At 42.1% G+C, this 24,229-nt stretch overlaps 1 protein-coding gene across 8 annotated transcripts in view; it reads right to left on the reverse strand.

Moving 5' to 3' along the window:
- Positions 1-149: 149 nt before the first annotated feature.
- eps15 (epidermal growth factor receptor pathway substrate 15) overlaps positions 150-24,229 on the reverse strand; it is a 24,871-nt gene continuing 791 nt past the window's right edge. For 3 of the 8 annotated variants that reach the window (XM_070447592.1, XM_070447591.1, XM_024004477.2), the window contains exons 2-26: positions 22,216-23,813; positions 19,506-19,547; positions 18,916-19,005; positions 18,748-18,795; positions 18,546-18,641; positions 18,340-18,402; positions 17,962-18,087; positions 17,680-17,739; positions 17,241-17,453; positions 17,007-17,152; positions 16,555-16,717; positions 15,728-15,810; positions 13,916-13,988; positions 9,351-9,512; positions 8,993-9,190; positions 8,422-8,754; positions 8,242-8,310; positions 7,921-8,104; positions 7,751-7,795; positions 7,267-7,640; positions 6,888-6,960; positions 6,703-6,773; positions 6,270-6,417; positions 5,866-6,053; positions 150-2,921 (exon numbers count right to left, since the gene is read on the reverse strand). In XM_070447592.1, the coding sequence (XP_070303693.1) occupies positions 2,778-2,921; positions 5,866-6,053; positions 6,270-6,417; positions 6,703-6,773; positions 6,888-6,960; positions 7,267-7,640; positions 7,751-7,795; positions 7,921-8,104; positions 8,242-8,310; positions 8,422-8,754; positions 8,993-9,190; positions 9,351-9,512; positions 13,916-13,988; positions 15,728-15,810; positions 16,555-16,717; positions 17,007-17,152; positions 17,241-17,453; positions 17,680-17,739; positions 17,962-18,087; positions 18,340-18,402; positions 18,546-18,641; positions 18,748-18,795; positions 18,916-19,005; positions 19,506-19,547; positions 22,216-22,242 (3,219 nt within the window). In that variant the 5' untranslated portion in view covers positions 22,243-23,813 and the 3' untranslated portion in view covers positions 150-2,777. The other 5 variants (XM_024004478.2, XM_024004479.2, XM_024004482.2 and 2 more) reach the window with 5 other exon arrangements.

The raw sequence follows: 24,229 nt of genomic DNA on the forward strand, positions 1-24,229 counted from the left end.
TCAACTATGGAGTTGCTTTGGCATTTAGCCATTATAAAATACATGAAGGCTTTCACATTTATTATTAAAAACAGCATATTGGTAATACGCTTGTCAGTTTTGATTGACATCCATCCATCCCCACAAAAAAAAAGCATTTAACAGTCCGGTGTTGTTCGAGAGGTTTATATTTATTATTCTGTTTTCAATTAAAATGTTGCACATACCATATTCTGACCATAACTCCAAATACTGACATGTTTAAATTGACTAAAATAGGCCTACAATTAGCCCGTTTTTAAAAGCCTATACGTAGACGGCCTAGAAAGAAAAGTGGTTTGTAATTTGAAAATAGAGAAGTCTATACAAATGATCAATACTATTTGATAGCCTTTAAATACTAGATGAGGGTATAAAAGAAACCACTGTCTCACAGGAGAATGGACAACTCCATTGTATTTACAAACAGAACCATGTATTGAATGAAAAACACTAGAAAGTCATAACTGACCACAAAGCTCATTTACAAAATGCTCTCTACTGATGAACTTAAACCTGGATGAAAAGCAGGATAAGTTGTGCATTGGTCAGAAAACAGTCAGCCCATATCACTCGAGCGCCTTGCCTTTCCCTTGTCAACAGTGTACTTACACAGTATAGCCCTCTTGATTAGTGACATGGCCTCATTTCGTCTGAAAAACAAATAACCAAACAAAAAAAACATTTAATGGTATGCTTTGAGATGTTAACATGCCTTAATTTAATTTCACCCTCAATTCGGCCTCTCCTTGCCAACACAACAGGGCTTTGTAAGTAAAAACCCCCAAGTGGCTGAAGTTCACAGACAGAAGAACAGACTTTGTACAAAAAGGCAAAGGATACTTTCCTCAGTCAGTTAAGACTTTGAAATGCAGTCAAACACTGTGGAATCACCTCAGTGAAACACAAAACATGAAAAGATGCTTAACTTTACAACACTAACATGAGCAGCAACAGCCATTTGCTTTACAACGGAACCCCCTACTGACGACTGTATTCACCTAAAACTAGACGTGTTGAAAATGCAGCGTATATAAAACAAGGGAGAATTTTCCATAGTGGGGCCAGGAGTATTTCTGAGCAAGAGTACAGGAAAAACTCCTTTATCCAGAATACATGACTAAACTATTGCATGTCTAAAGAGGTGAGACAAGGTGTCATATGTTGTAGATTATTGTGACATTTGGAATCAGACATTACAGATGGCAAAACCAACTATTCTAGTAGGAAGTATTTTCACACATGTATTACACTCAGCCTGTATCCAAGTTTCTAGTTAACAATTCAATCATTATCTTTCAACTTAAAATACATTTCAAATATCTTCCTGTACAACCAACTTACTTTCCAAAATCTTGACATCTGATATTTAACACATTACTTCATGAACCACAAAATAAAATAGTTTAGTCATATTCTTCATCTTTTGACTGTATTGGTGGGTAGTGTTGGGAGGGGTAGATTATTTATCAAGATCATTAAAAAGTGGCCTACATGCAGAGGTTTGGACATAAGTGGTTTTACTGGTTTAGTTCTTTTTAGCACCTGTACAACCATGTGACTCTTGTTCACTGCCTGGCACATAAATATTAATAAAGGGTACTTTGAAGAGAGTTGAGCAAAAAGGTGAACAACCTGTAGTAAGTAGTGTCATTAGAACTATATGCACAAATTCCATCACGTTAACTGTAGTCGAAGTAATCTGACCACCACAATTGCCTAATGCACGGAGTCATTCACACATGAGTGTTTATCTGAAGACGGATGTCCGCTTAGCCATTTCAACCCTCTGGATCATTTGACTTCTGCTACTCTACTCATAAAACGGCTAATTCATTTAATTTGGTAGAACTTGACGTAAGGACATGTCAGGTCATCTAAGAACATTGTTTTTTACACAAGCCATTGTTTCACCCCAGCCACGAAATACAATTCACTCTGTACTGTAGATGTCTGGTGTATAGACAGATGAATGACAGAGATTGACATTAAGGTCTGAAAAGGCACCCTTTGGGCAAGTCAGGAGTATTTTCTGGTTTGCACAAAGATTATGATCAAAATGTAAAGTAGCCTTTTTCACCTACACACGTGAGGAACCAGAAAGACCAGACTACTGGAATTCTTTGCATTAGGGTTGTCATCAATGGGGCAACCACAGAGCAGTCAACTTGCACGACTGCTCAGGTCACTTGCCCCAGGCAACCCTTGATCACATACGGATTCCAATTTGACATTGGTTTACACCCAGATGAATTAGATGAGCATTACTCTTTTCCTATCTTGTTAGAGTTAATCATATAAAGTCAATATATTTTTTAAAGTGCTCAATACCATCTGGTCTGGAGCAGGCAAGAGCAATGCAGACGGGGACTGAACTTTTGCAGTTGGTTATTAGCAATGTGGTCTGTGTAGTTGAAATGAGGGGACATTACAGCTACACATACAATCTCCATGTCTATATATTGTACCAGGAGGACTACTGAAGTCTAACAGCCAATCATCTCTATACCCACTACTCAGCCAAACACCAAAAATAACAAACATGAGGATTTGTTGTTACATAGACAAACTCTGAAAATGCCAATTGTGAGTGAAACAAAAGACAGTTGGTGGAATTGTGGGGGTTGGGTAGGAGCGAGGAGCAAATACTAAAATCTCTTCATTGGGACCGAATAGTAGGCCCTTTAGTTCAGTTTTCCCACCCCTCACTCCTTCCTTCCTTTGGTGCATGCTGGGTCACAAGGGGTGACCAGAGTCTTTCAGGAGAACTCTGACTTGCTCAGGGCAATGGCCAGCTCCAGATCCTCTTGTTCCTGTTGTGCCTGTCTGGCCAAGCGCCCCTTCTCCTCCCGCTCACTCTCCCTCTTCGCCCACTCAATCATGTCCTCCTCGGTAGGGTACTGCTGCTTGACACCACATAGAAAGACACAAAAACACACGCATAGACACAGCACAGCCCCATCAGAACACCTCAGAGATCCAGAAAATACATACTACTACCCCCCCAAAGACATCCACTGAACTTAACATCCCCAATCTTGGACACAAATTTTCCCAAGACACAGCATGTCTGTAATTCTCTGTATTAAAAACAGCCATGTCTCTCCGAAGCAACAGCATACTGATCGCCTTGGTCATGGTAAGCTGTTCCCCATTCTATACATTACAATATAGCTTTTTGTTTGTTCCAATAGCGAACAGTTGCAATTTCTCACAATGTTTAAAGTCAAAATGACAAATGTATTACCCCCCACCCCAGAGTCATGTGACAGAATTTACAAGTCTGTTTCAAACAGCAACACAGACATCATGCACATAAGACAGAGGGATGGCAAAACCTGGTTAGTGTTTAGTGAGTACATGCGGAATATAATAAGAAGCATGCGTGTCTCTGCAGTGTCCCATCTATATCAATGTGAATGCAAATTAATACAGTATTGTACTGCAATATGCTGACTATTGGCTCAGAGATTGTGACATGCGTATTTCTTAGTCCTAAAGTGCACGTGACTGATACCAAAAAGGAGAGATGTGGTAGATCGACAAAGACAAAGCAGTAGTTCTATATAGAGTTCTGCACATTGGCAAGGAGGTCACAAAAGTTAACAGTCAGACCTGGGAGACGTTATACTGTTTTTACAAGATTACTACTTCCCTCTAGATAATGAGCATGTGAGTCTATGTTCACTGTCTGGTGTTTGGCACATAAATATTAATAAAGGGTACTTTGAAGAGAGTTGAGCAAAAAGGTGAACAACCTGTAGTAAGTAGTGTCATTAGAACTATATGCACAAATTCAATCACGTTAACTGTAGTCGAAGTAATCTGACCACAATTGCCTAATGCACAGAGTCATTTACACATTAGTGTTTATCTGAAGACGGATGTCCTCTTTGTCCTTTCAACCCTCTGGATCATTTGACTTCTGCTACTCTACTCATAAAATGGCTACTCAATTTAACAAACATCCATACATGCTTATAAGAGGGCAGTAAAACTAGGTTAGTGAATTCAGAGCAAACCGATTGTTATTTGTTTTACAGCTCAAGTCATAATTGAATCCAGGATTTGATTACACCAGAATTGACGCATCATATTATAACATAAAAAGGACCAAATGTTAAGGACGTCACGCTGCTTTCTTAGCTAGTACCACTTCCCCCCCTTTTCGGCTCATAAACTGGCTCCAACTCGGGACCTCTGCTTTGCCAACACGTGACTGCTCTCCTTGACAATGTTCCAATGGGTTGAGCCACCCAAAAAGGTACCAATTGGATGGCTCAATCCACAAAATTTTGAGTTAGCTGTGGAGCGCGCTTATGGTACGTTCTTAACTCCGTTACACAAACAGCAGCAATCTGTGGGAAATCAACCTGGTGAATATGGATACACATGGAGTCCAGAGATGGAACCCTTCAGACCTTTTATTGAGCTTATTCGACTGAGGAACAGAAGAGTAAAAACTCAAGTATCCTCCACAGTGCAGTCAGTGCTAATGGTTGGTATTAGTGGTAATTGCAGGACAAATGGTAGGATGCAGGATGAGGAATGATTCCAGTCAGAGTGAGAAGGTGATGAGGAGCTGTGGAGGGTCATTGGGAACCAGCCAATCAGACACAAGGACACAGTGTGTGCAGGGCGCAGGAGGTCATGCAGGGAGGCAGTCAGAGGGAGGAGGAGGAGCTTGAGCAAGCCTTTCATCCTTTCTGGGGTTGTGCTAAATAAATACATCACAAGAGTCAAAGCAAGCAGCCTTTCCATCCACAGCCAACCAGGGGCTCATGAGGGATATGCAGAATACGTGTGCTTTTAGTCCAGTTAGTGGTGACTTATGTCACTCAGTGAAGATTATTGATTTTAAATATATTAGAATGTTTATTAATATTCACAGTGGACAAAATATTAGGAATACTGAGTTGCACCCCCCTTTGCCCTCAGAACAGCCTCAATTTGACGGGGCATGGACTCTACAAGGTGTCGAACGCATTCCACAGGGATGCTGGCCCATGTTGATTCCAATGCTTCCCACAGTTGTGTCAAGTTGGCTTGGATGGTTTTTGGGTGGTGGACCATTCTTGATACACACAGGAAACTGTTGAGCATGAAAACCAGTAGCATTGCAGTTCTTGACACACTCAAACCGGTGCGCCTGGCACCGACTACCATACTCCGTTCAAAGGCACCTCAATATTTTGTCTAGCCCATTCACAATCCATGTCTCAAGACTTAAAAATACATAATGAATCTGTCTCCTCCCCTTCATCTACACTAATTGAAGTGGATTTAACAAGATCCATTAATAAGGGATCCTAGCTTTCACCTGGATTCACATGGTCAGTCCATGTCATGGAAATAGCAGTTTTTCCTAATGTTTTGTACACTCAGTGTATATCTAGACTAATAAATGAGTAAAGTTTGGCAGTGCAAGTTAATCAAGGGAACATCTTCAATTATTACAAGGCTAAACTCCAGTTCAACTTAGAAATAAACAGAAATGTAACTACAGATATAAATAAAACTTTACATAAAGAAACATAACATTGAAAATAAAATAAACAGTGGAATACATAAGGTAGAAGGATTTTTTTTTTTTAAATGGACACATAATTATAGAGATGACCTCTTTAGCAAAACAAAGGAATGCATTTAAAATAATCAAAAGTCTATATACACACACAGAGTTCCTTAAGGCCTTAAAATGCTCCTTAGATAGTTAAGGTTGAGAGTTTGGCTATGAATGGAGGAGATGCTGAGAGTGCCGTTTGCTGGATGTGGCTTGTGAGCGAGGAAACAGAGGGTGACCTAGTCGCTGTCAGGAGAGGAAGAGGGGGCAAGGGAGGTGCTCACTTTGTCAAAGCTGGCAAATCGGTCAGGGTCCCGTGCGTGCTGGCGGGGTGAGGATGGGGCGAAGGGGTCCTGGGCAGTGTCCTTGGCAGGTTGGGAGAAAGGGGGATCTCCTGAGCCCTGGGGCAGAAATGGTCCCCTTCTGTGGAAAGAGTCCGACGACTCTGATCTGGAGATGGAGGATCTCTTACCTGCATTCACACACACCTCAGTAAGGAATGAGGCGCCCAGGGAAGAAAGCCTAACAAGTGCAACAAGGACTATAAACACACACTAGGTACTAAATCACCATGTTTTAAATACAAATGCCATTCTGCTACTAGTAAATTGGCAGCAGAAAAGCACTGACAACAAACAGCATGAAGGAAAATTAGCTTTCCAGAGTTAGGAGCAGCAGGAGAACTGACCTGGGGGTGGAGGGGGAGGTCTGGTGGGCGTTCCCGTCTTGGGGGGCAAAGCTGGCGGAACATCAGGGCTGCTGGGCTGGCTGTCCTCCTTAAACAGGTTCTTGTTGTTGGACGGGTTCAATGAGGCGAAGGGGTCAGAACTGTTCGACTGGCAAACAACCAGAGGTCCAGAAGAGCATGACTGACTACTCTCTTATGTTTACATCAACACCACCTTCCTCCTTGACAGCATGAATAATTGAGGGGAATGTGTTTACAGGCAGTCCTCTCCAGACATGCTCACACCCACAGATATCAAACTACTCCTTATCTAAAAAAAAGGACAGAGGTTAAACGGAAGTCCCTGTTAATAGCTAGTGCTCCCTAGTCCTCCTCACGTCGCAGCATGATGATACACAACAGGGACAACTAGAGAACCCAATCAGGATTTTACCTTGGCCAGGGCGCTGAAGTCTGCAAATCCAATTCCAAATGACTCATTGCCAAAGACGGCAGCAAATGGATCTGAAGGACACACGGTGTAGATATTACTCAGCACACACAGTTTAGCCAAACAGGGTACTACCATCTGCCCTACCACCCACTGCCCAGAGGGAAGCTCCATCCCTGGAGTCTTACCTGGGTCAGAGCCAATATTTACTGCAGTGCCTCCAGGTGCAAAAGGGTCATTAGTTGCTGCAGTGAGATCCTTCTGGGAGAAAAACACATACAATGACAGTTTTATGACTCAAATCCTATAAAACAGTGCCAACCTAGCTAGAATAATTAAGGGCAGGAGTAGGTGCACAGTCAATCTTCATAACCATGCACAGACAGTCTTTCTGGGAGCATAATTAACACAAAGTATTGGTGCAGGGGGAGGGATTGGGGTAAACTGGGTAGCTGCCTGAGTGAGTGTTCCTAAGGCATATGGACAGTACAGCACTGTGGCACCCATAGAATTAGGAATTAGAATACTATCGTAATTTAATAGGATCTCTATGGTGGCACCACTCACAGTGGGGAGCTCAGAGCCTGGCTGGGAGCAGCTGAAGGGATCTGGGCCTGCTGTGCCCTGCGAGCCAAACGGGTCTGGCTCTGCCAGGGAGTCGATTTTGGATCCAAACTGATCTGCATCCACATTGTTGACCTTGGCACTGAATGGGTCCCTGGCTGCCTTGTTTTGGGGTTTGGAGCTGAAGGGGTCCATTCCTGCAGCATTGTTGAGCGGAGCGGCAAACAGATTGGGCTCTGCTAGGCTGGCACTGCCACTGAAAGGGTCAGCGAGGGTGAAGGAGTCAGCAGAAGGGAAGGGGGCAGCCAAAGACTGCTTGAAGAAGGAGTCAGCAGCAAAGGGGTCTGTGCCCTTAAACGGGTCTCCACCAAACGGATCTGTTGATGAAGAACAGCTATGTTATAGGTTAACATTCAAAATATAGGCCAATATGAAAATATCTGATTTGGTGATAATACGATTTGGTGAGTTAATAAGTCTCACTCACAGGAAACATCTGCCTTTCCAAACGGATCATCTTTAAATGGATCATCTGCACAGAGAGACGGAAGGAAATACAATAATCAGTTGGGATTTCATTAAATACATAGGTTTGTCAAGTTCGAAATGGCTCCTGTTAATTAATTGTACCATTTGTGAGGTGGAGGGGGAACTTACGGTCAATGAAGGGGTCTGACTGGAAGAAGTCCATGCCAGGGAGCGGAGGGGGGCTGGTCATTGGGGACATGGTAGGCTGGGCAGGGAGTGGAGGGGGAGTGGTCTGTGGAGGCAGGGCAGGCGGGGTAGCCTGCGGAGGCTCAGTTGACTCTGGTCTCCTCTCTGGCTCTGGGGATTCCACCTGCTGAGAAAATACAGGTTATCAGTACAGTCCAGTGGTCAGGCATGAGCCCAGGGAAGAACCCAATGGCTAAAGATTATGTGAACATATTGTTCATTGGGAGTGCTAGCTTAAAACGACTCTTCTTCCTGTTCTTCTACCTCTGCTACAACTTCAGAAGTAGGACTTCTCTGCTCCTGAAGAGTGAAAGCAACAGGACTAATGTGCTCCTAAGGAAAGAGAAGGAAAAACACATTTCAGACACCATGATGGCATGACAGAACACATACAGACTAATGAACAAAATTATAAATGACATATTTCAGAGTATGATATATTGCCTTCACAGGGTTGTCCTGTGGTACTGGCCAGGTAGTGGAAGACAGGCTGTTATAGAGGTCTTCGAAGGCATCAGACTTAGGCACCGGCTCCTCTGGGGTCTTAGGCCTATCCTCCTTCACTACTTCTATCTGTTCTTCTATCGGTTCAGCTGGCCCCATCTGTGGCTGGATGGCTGGAGGCTCCACTCTCAGCTCCTCTGCCTGGTCCTCTAGGTGCTGCTCATCCGCTGAGCCATTCACCAGCACTGGATCCTCCTCTAGGGCCTTCTTCCAGCTGAGCTGGGATGTGACTGTCCTCTCCTCCAACTGTAGATCACTCAGCTTTTGCGCCACCTGCCCCCAGTACAGAGGTAAAGGGCAGAGGGATAGAAGGGAGAGAGAGAGCAATCCACTAACTCACCCTTTACCTGATATTCTCTTGTACATTTTCCTATGTCAGGAATAGACATTAGTGAAATCTGAATTTACACCCATCACTATAAAATTGTTGATTTTGCTGTCTCACCACCATTAAATCTTTGCACCATGCCACCACTGTGGTAGTAATGATGGTGAGTCTGAGTAGACTCACCTGAGAAACCTGAGAGAAGGAGTCTCGGACAGACTCCTTCAAGGGGGTGAGCTGCTCCCGCGCTGCCTGCACCTTCTCCTCCAACTGCTGTGTCTCCTCCTGCAGCTGCAGCAGCTCCTCTCTGGCCTGCACCAGCTGCTCCTCGTACTCCTCTATCCTCTGCTCCTGCTCCGCGTGCTCCACCTCTAGTGACGAGATCTACACACACACACACACACGATGAGAAAAAGAAGAAGAGTTAAAACAAAATAGAGGACAAGCGGACCAACCAATACACTTGCTATTGACTGGTTCCTCTCTGAAGGTGTTCCAGGTGCTGTGTGAGGTTGTGGTTGGTTGATAGGTCATGTAGTCTCACCAGCTGGTTCTCATGGGTGCATTGCTGGCGGATGTGACCAAGCTGCTCCTCCAGAGTGGTCTTCAGCTGGTCCAGCTCTTCCAGAGCATCCTGGACCTCCTGGCGCTGAGACTGCAGCCGCTGCAGCACCCCACCCTCCTTCTGCACCTCATTCTGCAAGTCCTGAGGGGGGAAGTCATAACAGAGTCACATAACAGCCAGAGAAAGAGAAAAATAAGTGATAAAAGGAGCAGAGGATAGGAATAGAGACTAACTGAGCAGACTGCAGAGAGGATGAGTCAGAGTCAAACCATTATGACTGCCAGCCTTGACGAGGTGCTCCAACTAAATCAACGCGAGTTTACCCAAAGTGGCATCACACTGACTTAGTGTTAATGCCTACATGAGGTTTCTTGGGGAAGTGTATGTAGAAGGGTGTGGTTAGTGGTATAAAACTAAATCAGCCGCTCCTCAGCCCAGGCTCAGAGGGATGAACGTCTTTGTCCGTTTCCTCTAGGGAGCTTCTGCACTCTAAGCTATGTCTGTTTAAAGTAGCCAGAGAGTCGCAGCCCAAAATAGAAGCCATTTATCAAGCCAACGTCAGCACAGCGGCAAAGCACTCCTGCCCACATCTCCTAATCATTTTGAAGGGACTGCTACACGTGCCAAGGATTCAAGGCTAGCCTACTAACATGCAAATAGTTTATTGATCCCTCTTTGTTCAGAATAATTAATTAGTCAGAAAGTACAATATAACTTAATAAAAATGTATTGTAGAGAGAATAATCCATGATCACTGAGGAACTATTTTTTGGCCCTTACATTTTACTGTACAATCCAATCTTAATTACTCATATAGCTCTTGAAAAACCAGCTAGTTTCCCCCATGAATATATGGATGCTGGCTAATTGGCAGTGACTGGTCATTGCTGAGCAGAACCCTGGGGTGAGAAAACAGTGCTGTCTGTCTAATGACAGCCGTTCACACCACTGGCTAACACCTACAGTACCAAAGAAAAAGTAGTCTTTCACAAATACACAGCAGAAAATAATTAATCTTGAATGGAAGTTAATATAGCCTATAGAGTTCTACGTTTGATCACTTGGGATGAAAGTGTGGTAATGTACACCTTTTTCTAGGTGTTTAAAAATGTTAATGAAGTCAGGACCTGAGAGGAGATAATTAAACCTGACATTCATACATCCAGTAAGATCAAATAGAGACAAGGTGATAGTCACACACAGGCTTATGGTTTACAGGTGATACACCTCTGCTATGGCACTGGCTCATTCAAGAACACTTGATGTTTTCCTAAAAATGCATTTGTTTGCGTAAAATAAGATTGGCAACCCCAGATGACAGAATATGAAAGTATAATAATATACTTCCTTTAAATAGGTTATATCAATAAATCAAATCATATCCTTGATAATAACATGGAGGTAATTGTAAAAAAAAATATATACACTGCTCAAAAAAATAAAGGGAACACTTAAACAACACAATGTAACTCCAAGTCAATCACACTTCTGTGAAATCAAACTGTCCACTTAGGAAGCAACACTGATTGACAATAAATTTCACATGCTGTTGTGCAAATGGAATAGACAAAAGGTGGAAATTATAGGCAATTAGCAAGACACCCCCAATAAAGGAGTGGTTCTGCAGGTGGTGACCACAGACCACTNTGTCTTGCTAATTGCCTATAATTTCCACCTTTTGTCTATTCCATTTGCACAACAGCATGGGAAATGTATTGTCAATCAGAGTTGCTTCCTAAGTGGACAGTTTGATTTCACAGAAGTGTGATTGACTTGGAGTTACATTGTGTTGTTTAAGTGTTCCCTTTATTTTTTTGAGCAGTGTATATATATATATTTTTTAATATCGCTAGCTAGGTTTCCAGACAATTGGTGGCAGATTTTCATGCAATTATTCTCAAATCCACATAAAGAAAATATGCAAATTCTCTCAGCAGTGGTGTGTTTCCCACAAACGGACTCACTGTTGATAAAAATCAGTGCGTGATGACGTAGTGCACACTTTTCTCTTAAATTTTTAAATGTACCCAATAAAAATCTAAAGGTCAACGTGTTTCCATCACATTTTCAACTCTACCGATAGTTGTCATAAAAACTGTTGCGTTAAATAGCAAAATGTGCCTACTCTGGTTTTAGCACATGCCAACATCTCGCAGATACAGTGCGGGTAGGCTAGTACAGTGCGGGTAGGCTAGTCTAATTGAGATTATGGTTGAGAGCGAGAATTTTTATTTATTTGTCCAACGGCAGTAAAGCATCAATCATGTCACCAGAATTAGACCCTCAATAGTTATTGTGAAGGTGCATCAAGATCGTACACTTTCACCACCCTGTGAAGTTCATAAATTATTTAATCTGTATCCTAATAAACTACGTGGTTTCCTGAGTCGTGACTCCAAGTTCACTTCGATATGATGGTTATCAATATTTGTGCATTAAGGTGGTTAAAACCTCTTTGGGCTAGGGGGCAGTATTTTCACATCCGGATGAGAAGTGTGCCCAAAGTTAACTGCCTGCTACTCAGGCCCAGAAGCTAGGATATGCATATTATTCATAGGTTTGGATAGAAAACACTCTGAAGTTTCTAAAACTGTTTGAATAATGTCTGAGTATAACAGAACTGATTTGGCAGGCGAAACCCCGAGCACACCCCGAGTTAATGTGTTTTCCATTCGTTTTCTATGGGAAGACCTTTTTAATAGGAATCTGGTTGCAGTTCCTATGGCTTCCACTAGATGTCAACAGTCTTTAGAAATTGGTTGATGTTTTTCTTTTGAGAAATGAAGAAGTAGTCCTATTCTTTCCATGTGTCACTCAGATGGACTCAAGTCTTTTGGTGCGCATGACCTGGAACGCGCTTTACATTGTTTTTATCCCGTATTAGAAACAGTTCATTCCGTCTTAAATTTTATAGATTATTTACGTTTTAGGGTACCTAAGGTTGGATTTGGAACGTTGTTTGAAAATGTTTGGACCAAGTTTACCAGTAACTTATTAGATACTTTGTAGGCATGTTGGGTGAGTTGAAACCGGTGTATTTCTGAATCAAACGTGCCAAATAAATTGACACTTTTGGGACATAAAGGACATTATCGAACAAAATGACCATTTGTGATGTTTCTGGGACATTTTGGAGTGCCAACAGAAGAAGATCTTCAAAGGTAAGGCATTAATTATTATATCGCTATTTCTGTCTTTTGTCGCGCACCTGCCTAGTTGAAATCTGATTTTCATGTGTTTGTATGCAGGGTGCTGTCCTCAGATAATCGCATGGTCTGCTTTCGCTGTAAAGCCTTTTTGAAATCTGACACAGCGGCTGGATTAACAACAAGTTAAGCTTTATTTTGATGTATAACACTTGTATGTTTTAGGAATTTTTATTATGAGTATTTCTGGTTTTGAATTTGGCGCGCTGCAATGTCACTGGATGTTGTCAAATCAATCCCGTTAACGGGATTCGAGCGGGAGTGGGGTATAAAGGATCCCTAAGATTAAACAACAAAAAGAGATCCCACTGTCTAGCGTATTTAGTTGTCGGCATTTGGAACGTTTACCGACATTTTATTTTTACATCAGGCCCATTCTTTTTTTTCTTTAAAAATCCAACATGTACTTTACTCAAGTATAAAATGTTGGATGGAAACCTGGTTACTGAAGCAGGAACTATACAGCTTGAGGCTACATCACATCAGTTCAGTTTGTGCCATCAATCTCAACATCAATACGGTGCACTATACAGTGTACAAAACATTAAGAACACCTTCCTAATATTTTGCAATCAAAACAGCCTCAATTCATTGGGGGTGTAACAGGGTTGGCATGGACTCTACAAGTTGTTGAAAGCATTCCACAGGGATGCTGGCCCATGTTGACTCAAACGCTTCCCACAATTGTGTCAAGTTGGCTGGATGTCCTTTGGGTGATGGACCATTCTTGATTAACACGGGAAACTTAAAAGTGAAAAACCCAGCAGCGTTGCAGTTCTTGACACACTCAAACCGGTGCTCCTGGCACCTACTACCATACTCCGTTCAAAGGCACTTCAATATTTTGTCTAGCCCATTCACCCTCTGAATGGCACACATACACAATCCATGTCTCAAGGCTTACAAGCCATTCTTTAACCCGTCTCCTCCCCCTTCATCTATACTGACTGAAGTGGATTTAACAAGTGACATCAATAAGGGATCATAGCATTCACCTGAATTCACCTGGTCAGTCGGTCATAGAAAGAGCAGGTGTTCCTAATGTTTTGTACACTGTGTAGACGTGTGCATCATAGAACTACTGGAGACGGCTCTGACTCATACTCAGACAGACACAGGGGAGTATGTTCTCTTCTGCTCAGCCACAGCCTACAAGAACCAAGCAGACTACCACTAACACATTCAACAAGAGCAACTAAACAGTAGAATGTTTCAGCTTTGCAACATTTGACAACAAAAAAACAAAATTCAGACAATACAGTCATCAACTGGATGAAAATAAACAATCTAAGGGTAGTGAGAGAGCTGAGGGGCATGTAGGCAGCAAGTTTACTGTACCTGGACTTCACTAGTCCTTTCTCTGACGCGCTCCTCCTTTTCATTAACGTCCTGTTCTACAGAGCTCTTCTCCCTGTAAGACCAGCACAGAAGACATGAGTTTTTAATCACCGTAGAGACCAAGGGCACCCCCAGCCAGGCTACCACCCCACCACCAGATGACAGCTCCTCTCCCTGCACCACCATCCTGATCCTACTGTAGCAGACCACACTGACCGACCAACGCCTGCAGCAACAGCCTTGAGCGAGAGAGGGTCTTGTGTGTGTGTGTGTGTGTGTGTGTGTGTGTGTTCTGGCAGATGGGAGAGCAGGAGGAGGAGAGACAGAGGGGCAGGACTGTGTGCAGATGGCTGCCTGGAGGAAGTCTCAGTGATTCAGCAGAGAGAGGGAGGGATGAATATCATTCCTTTCCCTGTCAGTTCATCCTCCCACCTACCCCTCCCATCCCTTTCCTGCACGGTCAGATGACATGGTAAAAAGGGAGGGAGCAGAGGATGTGATGAGTGGGAAAATGTGCAGAATAGGCAGGGCCTTTTCAGTTATCTGCTCTCCCTACCAATTCCAAATCCTTAATCTACTGACATTTACAAAGCCATTCATTTAGCAAGGTAAAACACTAAAATGCCAAAAGGCATAACTGTGCAACAGAATAGATATTACCACAGTTTATATTAATCAAATCAATAATTTAAACGTTTTGCTCAACATGAAGACTGTTGAAACAAAAAGGCAGCCAGATACAAACAGCCACACATGTCGAGAGAGAGTGTAGAACCAGTGGAGAGAATCTGAAGTGAGGTAGGCGACGTATGAGTCAGGAGTACTAACTTAACTGACTGTATATTGTGATGCCCTGGCTGGCAACCATACAGAAACAACATGTGTAAACAACATCCCACGCACCTCTTCCAATGTCAGCCAAAAATAAGAAAATGCTGGTTTCAGACAGTCAGTCTAAATCTATGACACCCTCACCCAGTAATGCTCTCAGGCTCAGTTGAAAAACACAGCTTCATCCAATGCCCCTCCATAGGGCAGTGGGCACCGCATGAATACCTCTCCTCAAGGACAGCAGCACCTTCAAGGACACTCACAGCAATCTTGAAAACATGAATCATCTGTGCAGTTTATGGTCCACTATTCTGAAATGCTAAAATCCCAAATTTTCCTAATCTTTCCTAAACTTGAAACTTACAGCTGATATTCATATACTGATGCAGACTACTATCCTCAATCTTTGCTTACCAGAAAAGGGAAGTAACAACAAGAAACTATAAAGAGATCCATTTTAATTCCCCCATATCAAGCTGCTGTTATGTCTGCAGTGGGGCAGCTATGGGATTTGTTAGAAGGTGAGAAAATATTGGATGTTGAGAAAGTGCAGACAAACAGAGGAAGGGGGAGAAGCCTATCCCAGTATTAAGGAGCTGCCTTAACCCTCCCCCCCACGCCTTCCCCTTCAGCAGGTGTTTCTCCCTAATCACACACACACACAAAGAGTGAGAGAACCTCTGGAGACCCTGCTTAAAGGCTCCATTCCGCACTCATGTTATGAGTCCCTGGACAGTCTACCAGCTCCCCTCCATCTGCAGACAACAAACATACCGTAGCGGAGAACTTGTCTCTTTTCTCAAGATTCCCCTTACAACTATACCATGTATTCCCTGAAATATTCCAATGTGAGACAGAGCAAGGCCCAGTTCCTTGGCTGCCATAGCAACCTTAACAGGGGAAGTTACATGCTCCAACAAACTCCTGTCAAAACAAAGCTGGACCTAACCCATCCCTCAAATACAACTGCTTGCCACTCACTTTTGTAGATCTACAATCTCATTGCTGAGCGAGTCCAGTTCCTTGATGGCAGAAAAGTCTGCTGCCAGATTTGCTGCATTGCTCTGGTGGGGAGAGATCATTGAGAGCAGAAAACAATGTTTACATTCACATCAGTGTAGCTTTACTGACCAGACATACACTACAACATATACACAATGTCTAAACATTAACTCAATGGAATGGCAAACACGATGTGGAATAAAATGAGCCTCCAGCTAAAGTGGCAACTAATCAATCTCACCAGTTAAATCAAACCCATTTTGCTACAGAAATCACAAAATGACCCATACAAGATAAACTGAATGGGGGAGAACACCGAAAGCACATCTACATGCAAACAAATGGTAGAGGGCACTAAAATGACTAACAGTTGAACTAGGAGGAAAGCAAAGGAAATATTATGAGGTAGGTAACATGGGCGGGTGACACTGCCAGTGGCTAACCGGAGACACCGTGAAGCCAACACTCAGGAGAGTCCCCAGTTAGAGGGAGATCCCACCTTGTGTACAATGCATGAGTCATGAGGAAGAACGCAAAGAGACAGCATACACAGACAGGGTCAGAGACACAGCAGCAAGCTAGAACACAAAAACCCACACCACAGGAGAAGGGAAGGAAAGGTTTAGTAAAACATCAGGAAATAGACGTTACCAAATCCGCATCACAATTAAGTAGCCTATTCATCAAAATAGTCCGACATTCTTCATAGAGAAATACACTGGATAAAAATAAGATATTCACAGTTTATGATTATTGGCTGTCTAAGACTGGGTTGCAACGTGCAGGACGATGGAGAGGAGTCTTACCTGCTTGGCTGCAACGCTCAGTCTGTCTGAGGGAGGGATCATTTCAGGACAGAGGTTCTGGGGTGGGTCCACACCCATGGTCAGTTTCTGGTTAATTAGATGCAGCGCTAGTGCAAACTGTTCCCTGGTAAGCTTCCCTATGTCCCCAATGTCACAGAGCTCCCTGTGGAACACAGATGACCACATAACACAATAGAAAGATCCATTTACCCCTCCAGGAATGGGCATAATATTGACAAACTATAGGCAGGTGTCACAGACCCATATTAAGCCTAGTCCTGCACAATAGAAAATCTTAATTGAAATAGCTTTTTAGTCCAAGAATTTACTCTGGGTCCAGAAACCAGCCCTGTATGACCAATGTCCAGATTGAATTAGTAAATGCAAGTGCAGGCACTGCATATTATCTAAGTCGCCTGAATTAATACTAAACATGTCCTGATATGTCTTACCAGATGCGTGCTAGTGTGGCGGAGGGCAAGCCAGTCTTTAGGAAGATATCTCGGACTTCAGGCCCAGACACCAGACCATCCATGTCAAGATCGGTCTTTGCAAAAACCTCATCATACTTGGCTTTGTCTGGAGGAGATACAGCCCACTGAAAAGAGACAGAGGGGACAGGATTGTTAGAGATGGGGGTAAGTCTTTCAGCCTCACTTTCATACTAAGATGAATAGGATACTCACTGTGACTGGGGTCGCTGCTGGTTTGGAGGGCAGGGTTTTGGACCCGGAATGGGAGGAGCGTCTCTCTTTGATGGAGGGGGGCGAGGGTAAAAGGGGCATCACAGGGGGTACAGAGACAGGGAGCTTTATCCTCTTGGAGGGTGGCACAAGGGTAGCAGGCAGAGACATGGGTACGGGCTCCCCCTCCAGAGCTCTGTAGACCAGGTACATGACCTAATGAAGGAGAACATATATATATATTCATAAATATACGATTCACATACATAAATCTGCCTTTCATGTCTGTTTCAATGTAAGATCAGGAAAGTCCAATGTTGACAAAATACTTATTCTATTCGAGAAGCACAACCCCCCACTAAATCTTACAAAATAGTCCACATTTCATCTTTGAACATACTAAATGTTTATATTACACTTGAATGATTAATCTACTTCTTACCACAGCAAACTCATCTCGGTCAAGCATACCATCTCTGTCTAGGTCACTCAGTTCCCATACCTGCAACATTATTTATGGGGAAATTCACCACATCCAACAATACGTTAACAAAATTCATCAAGTCAGTAAAATAGACCAGTCGTAAAATAGACCATCCAAGTCAAGTTTGGAAAAGCAACACAAATGTTTAACACAAGACCACCCCCCAGTGGGCACACATGCATTTACTCTGTGATGTTCACCAAAACTCATTCATTAGGAAATACTGTATGTCAGGCTTACCCTTCCCAGTACATCCACTGGAAGTTTGGAGTTGAGCAACACTGGTTTGACCTTCTCCCCAGAGAGCATTCCACCAACGGGGGAGAGGCTTTCGAAAATGGCATCAAATTTCAGCTTCTCTTCCGTCTGAAAAGTCACACAGGGACATGGTACAGGTGCGTGATTCAAGCATAATTTCCACTTTAGATAAAAGTAATTGATTGATTTTGCAAGGTTCTGAACCCCCCTGAAATGGCTTTGAAAAACTGATTTGAATAAGAGGTAAATGTTAAAAAAGAAATGTGTCATCCACATGTGTTTTGTTACTGCTTTCATTATTAGGGACCAGGACAAAATTACAAGATTACATTTAAGAAATATTGATAGGTTTCCCCTCACCTTGACCACCCAAGGGCTGTCAATGGACACTCCCCCATGTAGAAGTGGGCTGCTTGTGTCATGCTGAGACAACAACAAAAAAGACCCCAAAAAAAGCATCATCAACAAAGGTGCTGTTTTTTTGCCGTAGTAAAGCTCACATGCTATTAAATCAAACGTCTGTTTCTTGAATAGAGACTGTGGGTTTCAGTGATGATTGTACTCACAAACTTTGGGGGAGGAACTGACAAATTGAGACTCTTGAGTGCCACCTCCAGTCCATTTTGAGCACAGGCCACCAACCGGAGAGCAATGAAGAATTGCTGATGGGTGCAGAGACAAGAAGTGTATTCTGGTTGTCTTACTACAAGGATTTTTTGAATACGTCCAACACGACATTGTAAATCTACTAAATAACAGCTGGCCTACCTGATCGTTAAGGCACCCCTTGCGTTCTGAATCTGCCAAATCCCAGATCTAAGAAGACATTTTAAATCACTTAAATTACATGTCATATAGGAATTCCCACAAACAACCATACTGGGTAAGTTCCATAGCTTGGTGTCTGGCCATCAGCTGTGTCATCTAGTATCTTACCTTGCCCAGGACGAGGTCTGCCAGGCCTGATCTCTTCAGGAACAAGGCTGCATCAGCAGCTGCCACCCGTCCACTACCAGACGGGTCAACCTACACCACAGACAAAACAAGTCAACACTAGAAAGAAGAATTAGCCAGTAAAAGCACCAGATCTCTAGCTAATTTGTGCTGACTTTGCAATACCACATTTTATTGAGTATTTAATAAACAGGTATGCTTAAGTATAGGCTAATACTTTGATGGGAGTCCTTAATACATCATATTTTCCCATTGCAGTGTCTAACAATTTCACTTAGTCCTCTTTGAGCCTCTGCAATGACAGGGTTAGCAAAGAGTTATCATTAATTCACAAAGAAGCCTCATCTTGCAGAGTAGATCACAGAGTGGAGAAAAGCCTGGAGACATGTTCAGTGCAGCTCTGCAGTTGCTGGCTAATGCGACACAGCATTTCCCATTCTATCTGGTGCTCTCTCATCTGAACAGCCCTCATCCAGATGAGAGATTCTCTGTTACTCAGCTTATAAACCAAGGTACTACTGCTTTAGTACATCCTGGTAATTCGCCCACGGACTCACAAAAAGACACCTTACCTGTCGATAGTATTTGTCATAGAGAGGATTTCCACTTGAGAGCTGTGGAGATAGACATAAAATGCTCCTTGAGACACATTTTATGATCATAAAAAGGGCCAGACAACACCCTTCAAGCAAGCCAATCATAAGATTACATGTCAATCAATAATTTGTCCAACATCAACGCAAAGCAAATCAAAGCAAAGCAGCATAGGACTTCTGAGTAGAAAAATATAATCCATTAAATAAAGCTAGGCCTACATATCAACGTGCTAGTTAAATAACCAGAACACCGTTGAGAACACAGTACACTCACAGTAGACCCATTAGCTGAGATCCACAAGTGGTTGTTTGACTTCTAGCCAAGCCTGTATTACATTGCCCTGGCAGCTGCCAAAAAGCAAGGCTAATAAATTACAGATAGGAATAGGCCTATTTCTACAGGAAATCAATGTTTCCTCTGAGCATTTTGCATCATGTTCATCTTAATAGTTAATCAGTGTGTCTCAAGTTCCTCTACCAAGACAGGGTTTCAATTACATTTAGGCTAATACAGTCATAGGCTGGCAATGTGTACTTCAGTACTGTGTGTGTGCAGTGCTTGAAATCAAGTGGTTAGAAAAGTGGAATGCCTAGTCCAAGCAACAGGCTAAACTAAGTTATTATCCAGGTAATCTCACGGAGATAAAATCTACTTTTCAAGAGACCTAGTCCAACCAAGACAGCAGCAGCAGGGGAACAATGTTTCCAGACGTAACAACTTAGACATCATAAACAATTTACAGACGTAAACACACATACATTACATACAAACATCATAGATAATCAATCATACCACCGCATCAAATCCTACTGATAATCACATTCCTCAGTAACATAAGTCAACCAACCTTCTGAACTCCTCCAAAGAATCAAATAGCCTGCACTACCACCTTTTACACAATGAATAAGACAAATAGGGTCTAGTCTACGTATGAAATCAGATCAGGAGAAGACCGTCATCTGCCAATGATCATATGAAATAGACGAGCACTATCCCACCTTGTTTAAAGTTATCATACAAATGGCGCCTCTCAAGTAATGTAATAAAGGAATGGGTATTTTCTGATTTCCGAAGAAGAAAACCATGAGATGGACTTCCTGACATTCACTTCCTGTGGCTCCTTATGGTGCATTCACAATGGGAGTGTTTGACCAGTAAGAGCTTTCTCTGTGAACAGACTAAATATTGGATGTGCTCTTCTCCTTTGCACTTTCAAAAAAATATTAATATATTCAAGGAACAGCTAACGAATAAATTTAACATTTTAACAACTGCAACCTTACAGTACTATAGACGAGTCAGACGATTCCAAAAGGCTATATAAAACATATAGATCTAGCTTACTCATTAAAAAGCTTATAATGACATTGCATGTTACTTCAATAATACATTCATAATCCGACCATTATTCACTATATCTTTCCCAGACCCCCACACCATGTTCTATTGGAAACAATTGTGTGCCTGGAACTGTTGGCTGTTTAAACACGGAGTCTTTGTGTGACTAATTGCATAGCAGTGAATAATCTTCATGATACTAGCTATACTGTGCAGTATGCAGTATTTTCTTGTCCAATCCTTATTCCCTCCCGCACAGCACAGCTGCCAAGAAATTACACCAACTGTAGTTACCAACCCCAGTCTTTTGCCTTGGTATAGCTCAGCCTAGGTAAAGAACATGTCACTCCATTGAGGAATGGTAATATCCCATAACATAAGACAAAGATAATAATCAGTGCATACTAACTTCGCTAGCTAGTTAATGACATATAGCTAACGCAATCATTATGCAGTCAAAATATGTAGATACCTACGTTTTAGTAGCTATGAGATTAACAATATCACCATAGTCAGGATGTCAGCTAAACTAACTAGCTATCTTAGCCAGTAGAATATTGCTGGCAAATAATATCCACTATCAACTTAAATTAACCAGAAAACCAATGCTAATATCAATGTGATTAATAAAACAGCGGTTGTCTGCAACATAGTTGGCCATTGGCAGTGTCATATGGGACAACATGCGGCTACTTCCTCTTCTCGCTAACTAGCTGATGAGAGCAAGCTACCTAGTTAAAGTTAGTTTGTATTGGTAGTTTAAGAAATTATTAAAACTGTTATATCGGACAGCTGACTTGATATCCTCTATCTTATACGTTACAATAATAAACGTTAGTTTACAAAGGGAGTAAAGTGGATTGAAGCTAGTTAACGTTACCTAGCTAGCTTTGCTAAGCGGCTCACACAGCATGAGCGCAAACTGGTAGTTAGCTAGCTAACATTACTCTTTCAAATAAATGTTGACAGTCGAACAAATAGGAACTTTCTTATTGAGAACTCCTTTATTTCAAGATGCAAAGTTAGCTAGGTAATGTATTGACCAGTGAATACAATCAACAGAAACTACGCAAAAGTTTTAGCTAYCTACTGTAGTTATCCGACCATTGCAAAATTGACACAACAGGCAGCTAATGTTAGCCTAGCTAGCAACGCCCTTACGCAGTCCCCAAAGGCGTTAAGCAGAAACTTTACCCAGTCATATCTTGGGTTGAGGAAAACTTCAAAAGAGTTCAAGACCGCGAGGCACAGCAGTTCAAATCCACTTACAGTCCTTAAATCCATTTGCTCAATAAGTACAAGACACCTACATACTAATCACCAGTTGTTTTGAAATAAAATACTTACCTGAGCCAGGGAAAGACTAGCAGCCATAATGTTTCTCTTCCCACTACTTCATTCTGCGTAGCGATAGATTAGAGGAAGCTTTAAAAACGAGGCACTGGAATTTTTGTACTGGAATGGGGTCATGCAATCAGCTACGTCAGATGGCGCTGCGCCCGCGACTGTCTGCAGCAGTGCGCTGGTGTAAATGTGAACGAATTTTATGCCAGTGTAATAATGAATGGCTGTTTGCAACGCTGCAAAATTATCCACCGGAAGGTGGAGTTACCCTCAAATTACTCGACACACACACTGGGAGCGTTATAGAATATATAAGAATGAGACAAAAACAATAGAGTCACTTCCTTTATGTTTCATTATTGGAGAGTAATCTGTATCAGAACTTCTTTCTACCACAATAAAATGAAAACAACCTCCCCATACATAGTATAAAATGTTTCACAACAGGGTCAACTTCCAATCAGCATTGGGACAAGTCTTTAGGGCAGTCTTCCCAGCCTGGTGCAGGTCTACAATTTTGTTTCTGGTGTCCTTTGACAGCTCTTTGGTCTTGGCCATAGTGGAGTTTGGAGTGTGACTGTTTGAGGTTGTGGACGGGTGTCTTTTTATACTGATAACAAGTTCAAACAGGTGCCATTAATACAGGTAACGAGTGGAGGACAGAGGAGCCTCTTAAAGAAGAAGTTACAGGTCTGTGAGAGCCAGAAATCTTGCTTGTTTGTAGGTGACCAAATACTTATTTTCCACCATAATTTGCAAATAAATTCATTAAAAATCCTACAATGCGATTTTATGGATTTTTTTCTCATTTTGTCTGTCATAGTTGAAGTGTACCTATGATGAACATTACAGGCCTCTCTCATCTTTTTAAGTGGTAGAACTTGCACAATTGGTGGCTGACTAAATACTTTTTTGCCCCAGTGTGTGCGTATATATATATATATATACACACATACACACACACACACACCATCCTAATGCCATATACATGTTTGGGGTACAAGCACCTACCAGACATCGGGTAGCACAGACTCTACAAAAATGTGTCAGATTAAATCAGACAAACAAAATGCATTTTGAGGTAAACATTGTCAGGAAATTTTAGATGGTCAATATACTTAATGTAGTTAGCAGAAGAACATTGTTTTCAGAGATGAGATTCAAATTGTTGTAAACTTCACTTTCAAAAACAATTACTGGCATGTCACTGCAAAAAAAAAATAGTCTCATCTAACAATAAATCTTAACCCTTAACAAATCTGAACTCCCATAGTTTATCAATATCACATGGAAACATAACTAATTGCTGTCCTTAGTTTTTTCCCCTTCCCTTGTCATGTAAACAAAACAATAGCTACCCATTTGTTTTGGGGGAGAAGCGTCAATCATTAACGGAAAGGCCAACAAAGCCCCGTCTTCAGCCTTGCACCAATGGATCATAGTAGACAGGGTTCCTTTCCAGAAGTTCCTGTTTGAGTTTATAACTCATCTTAGTGTTTAGAGTCAGTTTCTTCATCCCCTTCATCCTCCTTTTTATTAATCTCTTCTGCATCCCGTTTCTTTCTCTCCTCTTCCTGACTGTCCTTCATCTTTTCAGGGTCCTGTGTAGACAGCAAAAAATAAATAATAAGTTATTGACAGGGTAGGAGACAATGCGCACATCACCTTTTAGAGAGGGCATATTATATGACAACTCAACCTAAACATAACTGGTAAAGTTGATAGTAAATTAAAAAAATAAAGTAAAAAAATTAAATATATATATATACACACACGGCTCAAAAAAATAAAGGGAACACTTAAACAACACAATGTAACTCCAAGTCAATCACACTTCTGTGAAATCAAACTGTCCACTTAGGAAGCAACACTGATTGACAATAAATTTCACATGCTGTTGTGCAAATGGAATAGACAAAAGGTGGAAATTATAGGCAATTAGCAAGACACCCCCAATAAAGGAGTGGTTCTGCAGGTGGTGACCACAGACCACTTCTCAGTTCCTATGCTTCCTGGC

This window comes from Salvelinus sp. IW2-2015, linkage group LG16, assembly GCF_002910315.2.
Source record: "Salvelinus sp. IW2-2015 linkage group LG16, ASM291031v2, whole genome shotgun sequence".
Lineage (NCBI taxonomy): Eukaryota > Metazoa > Chordata > Actinopteri > Salmoniformes > Salmonidae > Salvelinus > Salvelinus sp. IW2-2015.